The sequence below is a fragment of the Sceloporus occidentalis genome, unplaced genomic scaffold (genome assembly GCF_023333645.1).
Source record: "Sceloporus occidentalis isolate IW3139 unplaced genomic scaffold, rSceOcc1.0.p SCAF_40, whole genome shotgun sequence".
Lineage (NCBI taxonomy): Eukaryota > Metazoa > Chordata > Lepidosauria > Squamata > Phrynosomatidae > Sceloporus > Sceloporus occidentalis.
Window position 1 is genome coordinate 7,482,297 of NW_028317020.1, and position 6,617 is coordinate 7,488,913.

Sequence of the window (6,617 nt, forward strand, 5' to 3'; positions counted from 1 at the left end):
ATGGACATCCAGCACCCTCTTCTGCCTAGTGAGTTACTATATGTCTTAAAACTAGACTTGGGCACCAGGGGGCTCTTCGTGTTCGTCTTCGTGCTCGTCTTCGGCAAAAAAAAAAAAATTCGTATTCCGCGAATATTCGCCTGGTCCTGTCTTCTCTTCGGGCGAATATTCGCGGACATTCTTCGTGTTCGGGTTTTCTTCGTTTTCCCCGGTTAAGGGGTTAAAACGGGGTTAAAGCCGCTCTGGCGCCAGGAGTTTAAATGTCCGTATGAGCAACTCTATTGGTTGATGGCAGACGAGCCCCCTGCTGGCGACCAATAGGGTCGCTCGTTCAGACTGTTAAACTCCTGGTGCCGTAATTGTCCGGCAGATCCCGCTGGTCTCCCTGTTCTATCATTTATTAACTGATAGAACAGGGAGACCAGTGGGATCTGCCGGGTAAGTTGCAGCATTTGGGTTTTAAAAATCTGCACGAGCCACTCTGTTGGTCGCTCGTGCAGACTTTTAAAACCCCAATGCTGCAACTTACCCGGCACATCCCACTGGTCTCCCTCCCTGTTCAATTAATTAAATGTCCGTACGAGCGAACAATAAAGTCGCTCGTACGGACATTTAACTAATTGAACAGGGAGGGAGACCAGTGGCATCGGCAGGGTAAGCTGCAGCATTGAGGTTTTAAAACCCCAATGCTGCAACTTGCCCTGCAGATGCCACTGGTCTTTAACTAATTGAACAGGGAGGGAGACCAGTGGCATCTGCAGGGTAAGTTGCAGCATTGGGGTTTTGAAACCCCAATGCTGCAACTTACCCGGCACATCCCACTGGTCTCCCTCCCTGTTTAATTAATTAAATGTCCGTACGAGCGAACAATAAAGTCGCTCGTACGGACATTTAACTAATTGAACAGGGAGGGAGACCAGTGGCATCGGCAGGGTAAGTTGCGGTGTTGGGGTTTAAAAACCTCAATGCTGCAACTTACCCGGCAGATCCCACTGGTCTCCCTCCCTGTTCAATTAGTTAGGGGTTAAGTTTATTTTTAAAGGGTTAAGGGGCCGTGCAAGTGAGCCTATTGGTCGCTTGCACGGCCCTTTAACCTATGGATTTCCGCTCCTGTTAACCCCTTCGATGCTGTGTTAGATAACGCAGCATCGAAGGGGTTAACGGGAGCGGAAATCCATAGGTTCGCTGGCAGGGGTTACAAAGACCGTGCGAGTGAGCCTATTGGTCACCTGCAGGGTCTTCCTCTGGCATCAACCAATTGGTTGATGCCAGAGGAGGTCCCTGTAGGCGACCAATAAGCTCATTCGCACTGCCCTGTAACGGCGAACCTGCGGATTTCCACTTCCGGGAACTGCCGCGAAGACAAGGTAAGTTAGAAGAGGGGGAGAGAATGGTAGACGAAGACGAAGACAATCACGAAGATGTTCGTGGTGTGTGTCTTCGTCTTCGCCTACGTTTTACCGCCGCCGTCTTCTCTTCGGCGTGTCTTCGGAACGAACACGAAAATGCACTCTTCGTGTTCGTTTCCATGTTCGCCCGAAGACGAATGCACAAGTCTACTTAAAACTCAATTTTGCAGGGTACGTGGTACTGGTGTATACGCAATATATAACAGTACGTAGTATGCTTCTGAAGGAGACTAAATTCGTACATATAGTGGTTTGTGGGTCTTTAAGTAACCACAATTGGCAGTATTAAAACATTTTGGTCATCATGGTCAATGTATAGGAATGAGCTAAACTAGTATTTTATTCGCTTCCTCTCTAGCCAGCTTCCTGTAGCTAATCTTTGTTCCTGTCTAGGTAGCATTTCTGCATATGCATACCTGGGAACTGTATGGCTCTGGCTACCCGGAGTCCTCTTTTCGGGGATGCTGGCAGGAAGTCCCGGGACACACGGCTGTTTAACTGGGATCCTGCGACCTTGAGTTTTTCAGTGGGGTCCCGGAGAAGCGGTGCTTCTCCCAGAATCTTTGGGTAAAACCTAAAGAGTTCCCAGGTATGCACATATACATAGCAAACACTATGGAATCCAAACACTCCTGTCTCCTTTTTCCTCCCCAGCCATTCTTTTCCAAGCGCTTCCAATGTTTGTTTCTAGGTATGAATGTATCACAGTGCTCTAAAGCTGGTGTATAAACATCATAATACAAATATTTCCAAACAAAGCCTGTTGCAGTAAATAATTATGAAATGGCCACAAAGTCACGTAAAATGTTGTTGGTAAAACCCTGCCCTCTAGCCACACTGACTTAAAGGGATTCTGCAGATATGCTCACCGCCAGTCAACGCCAGTGCTGGCCATCGATTTCAGTGGCACGAAACATGTGACTACAGAGAAAGCAGTGTACTGCAGCTTCTCCTAAAGGCATGTTAATTATTTAATTTTAAACATACAGGTTTCAGGATGGAAACATTTTCAGGCTTTACTATGAGGTCACATATAAATATAATAAACCACACTTTAACTTCTGTTTTCCACCAAACCTCAATGCATGCTCTGTGATGCATTGCAGATGCATCGCCCCCCCCCCCCAAAAAAAATACAAACATATCGTAACATTTCAGATAGATGTTTTATTGAAGAGGGAATGTTTAACAGTGAGATCTGGGGAAGACGTTTGAAGGATGACTGGTAGCCTTGGCCCCATGGCTGCAGGCGATATCCTTAGGCAAATGTAGAGCCATTCCAACCCACATTAGCAGCATTTAAATCATAAAAGTTGATGTAACACCTGAAAAGAAAACAAAAGTTAAATCATTAACTTTATTGTGAATTCTTTTATATTGTTTTGTTTTTGTCTCGTGGTTGTTAGGAATACGTATGTAATATTTATCACAAAACAGCCAAAATGGTAACATAATTGATGTTTCATTGTGTATACACACCTTCTCATGGTCCTCTGCAGAAGAGATGTCCATCACAGCTCCTACAGGGACACCTTGTGACACCCTGTAGCTATGAGCTGAAAGGTGGCTCCTTCACCTCTGGCTACAACCTCCAACAATGGTGTCCTGGTTTGGACACCTAAAAAGTTGGAGGTTATGATTGACCAAGGCTAGTCAAGCTGCTAGTTTGGCTTGTCAGGAGCACAAACTGGGCCAATACAGGAATCAAGCTCGAGACCAGCCTTCGCAAATATTCTTACAGGTATCAGGGGTTATGTGGTTCTGGTTTAAAAGGTGGTCTTATCAACAATTAATGCTATGGTCCAATCAGCAGGATTATTCTATTTTTTTTTGGTGAAAACCACATTTAAAACCAAAATCACTAATGTATATATGTGCATATATATGTCCACCTTTTTGCCTTGTAGATATAAGTATGTCATCAACTGTTTGATATATATAGAGAGAAGACGGGAGAATTACAGGACGCCTGCCATGAGATGTTGGAATGCATGACATACATCTCTCACCTGTCAGGGGGTATGTGGAGCTGTTTGCTCAGAATATCAGACAGCAGTTTGGTGTAGCTCTTGTTTTGTGACAGCCCAATCTTGCCAATACTATGCAGGCTACAGAGAGCACAGGGGTCCGTTGAGCCCCCAAAACTCATCATTTGATCAGGCAGGATATGCACAGCAATGTACTGCAGCACAAACAGGGACAAGAAAGCAGGTTACATAGGATGTTATGCATTAAAGTCTATTAGACACATCTAAAACAGCAAGTCACCAGCCTTACTCCACCTTGAACCCTCTACAAGAAACAAATCTGACAGCCAGCCACCCGCCTGCTATGCATATAACTAATTCGTTTTTCTGTGTATAATGCATTACTCCAGTATTGATGTATAGATGAGCACACACATTATTAGAACATGTCTGATTCATCGGTAGTCCTTGATGCTGAATACAAGGGGCATATGTACCTTTTACATGGCGCGTCCTCTGAGGATCGACTATAGTTGTGCGGTAATAATTTACCCAGTTCCAGAACTACAGTTTTGCCAAAGTAATTAGCATTACTTGATTATTCCCTTTGGCCATAGCTATTCTTAAAATGTCTTTTGGACAACATTAAGTTGAAGCAGACAGGGAGCAAGTGTCCCATCAGCAACCGCAAGCAGTCAATTATAAAAGGACGCAGGGCGTAAAAATACATGTTAATAATTGAGTTTAAAGGGTAATTAAATTAATTACCAGAGAGGAAGGTAAATCGCTTCACGTAACTGTAAAACATGGTAATGACGAAATGGAGGTGCTGTATACGCCAAAACAAAAACCACATTTAGAATTATTTTGGGGTTTTTTGACAGCCACGCATACACAGTAGATTGCTTGCCAGGCCCTGCCACAGACTGATCCCCCCCACCACCTGGCTGTGCATTCTAACAAAGATCATGCAGCAGCTCAGAGCTACTGGAAGAAGCAGCAGTCCTATTAACCCTTATAAACATGTCAGTGCTGGGAACTGACCTACGCCGTGCCATACTACTATTATCCCCACAGAGCAATGCTCCCGAGATGCCCCCCCAAGACCACCCCAAGGACTACCTCCAGCCCATGAGATCCCCCCACTCCTTTGGCCCCCAGCCCGCACCTCGGCCGGTTTGCCTGTAGCTTTAGCCAGCTGCTGAGTCAATTCAGAAAGGAGGTTTTCGGGAATCGCGTCCCGGGAAATGTTGGTGTTGATCACGAAGGTAGGCATGATGGATCTGCTGATGGGAGTCGGACTCAAAAAAATGGAGACTGTGTCTGAGAGGGCGCGGAAAACGTGAGATCCTAACTCCCACCCTTTAATAAGCCAGCCAATCAGAAGCTGGAGCTTGTGGGCTGTAGGTGGGCGCTGCCCTCTGGTTATGGCACGGGACCGTTTGGAGTGGCAGAGCAGGGTGAGCAGGCCTGTCATTACCGAGGGAACGTCAGCTCGGGTCCAAGCAGTGATTACATTATTATTATTATATCATCTGAATATTTTTATAATATTTTATTAACGTAACAGTAAGAAAAGCACCGTCTGAGAGAATCCACCTGAAACAAATATCCATGTCACTCAAGGTTACCCTCAGTTTTGCATCTGCTATTATTTTCTGCATTCCTATTACATATTAATAACTCTAATTTAACTTAAGATGCATTTGCCATCCTGGATGTAATATCTGTATAAAAACCTGGTTCTGGATCTGGAACCATTGCGTTGAGGGAAGGTTTAGAGATCTAAAAGTATGAACTGTTATAAAAGAGACTCCAAACAGGAGAAAAAAAGTAAATCTAAATAGTTTTCCAAATAATCTTGAAATGTAAAAATATTACCGTTTTGGTGTCAGGTTTTTTGAAGTCATTAACATGTTGTAAAGAAACTCCTGCCCGCACCTCTGCACGTCCTTAAATAACCTGATTTGTTGGCAAGTGGATGGCTTACATGGAACTACTCAAACAATTATATTTACATTTCGTGACTTGTGCAAGAGGTTTGCGAAAAATGTTAATCAGATCACTTTTAATGATGTGTTGATGGGATTCCTAACATCCAAGGTGTATGAGCCCCACAATGTACCCCTGAGCAGGGCTCCTTGTAATAACCATTGGATACAGATAACAGCATGCTAACCAAGCAAAATGACAGACAGAAGCATAAGATTGTGGCAATCAAAGTCACTTTTATTATTTAAATTTAACATACATGGTTATGTGGCCAGGGCTGACATCAAAGGGGGATAAAATAGAGGGAGTAGAGGCAGTGGTATATTGGAGGCTCAACACCAGCTCCACCAACCCCCTGCCCTGGGGCATACCACTAGGCCGGCGCTGTGGGCACTGAGTCTGAGCACTGATGAAATTTCTCAGACATAGACGCATGTGACAACCTTGAGGCATCAGCCTACCCCCCTCCTGAGCCAAGAAAGGTAGGTTGTGTATACGTGTAAATAAGTATGTAAATGTGTTTAAGTATGTTACTGTGTGTGTATGTTAGTATTTGTGTGTGTAGAAGTAAGGATGTTATGTATTGTATGTTTTTGTGTGTGTGTGTTACCGTATGGTAAATGTTAGTATATATGTTACTGAATGGTGTTAGTGTTATTGTGGGGGAGCCAAGAGTTAGTGGCACCTGGGAGAGTAAAAGAAGGAGCAGGAGAACGATTGTATGTGCGTATGTAACTATATTGTGTTACAGTTAGTGAGTGTTAGAGCCTGTACTGGATCCTAAGATTTCTGGCCTGGAATAACTGTGCACTCAGCGACCAGATCATCCTGCATCTGGCATGACACCTGGGCCTAAGAGGCAGGCTAAAAATTCAACCAGCCTTTCCCCCTTTTCCCCAAACAAATAGCTAACTGGGCCACCCCACCCAGCTGCTATCGCAGAGGATCGACAAGGCATTACCAGAATGGCCCTCCGCAGCTTGGTGTGCCTCTGGCAAAAGCCCATATTCCGCCATTTGATAAGCCTGACCACAAAATCAGTGCTTGCTCTTGACCTATACCATCACCGGAGGGCTATGCCTGTACCCAGCCATATGCCATTGCCAGGCTAACTACAAAGTCAGTTCGCTGTTTCTGGCCCTAATCCGAACCGTACAGGGTGTTTTGATGGCAACCTTGGTAGGAGGGAAGGCCGCGTTACCGCTGACAAGTGAGCCATCTGTGGGAGATTGTGACTTCTCTGGCGTTC

General features: G+C 44.9%; 1 protein-coding gene across 1 annotated transcript; it reads right to left on the reverse strand.

Annotated features, from left to right (window-relative positions):
• Positions 1 to 2,667: 2,667 nt before the first annotated feature.
• MIF (macrophage migration inhibitory factor) lies at positions 2,668 to 4,652 on the reverse strand. The gene is made up of 3 exons (XM_089489628.1): positions 4,545 to 4,652; positions 3,419 to 3,591; positions 2,668 to 2,734 (listed from the first exon to the last, which is right to left on the reverse strand). Exons 1-3 carry the CDS (start codon positions 4,650 to 4,652, stop codon positions 2,668 to 2,670), a joined length of 348 nt encoding a protein of 115 aa, XP_089345754.1.
• Between the last annotated feature and the right edge of the window lie 1,965 nt (positions 4,653 to 6,617).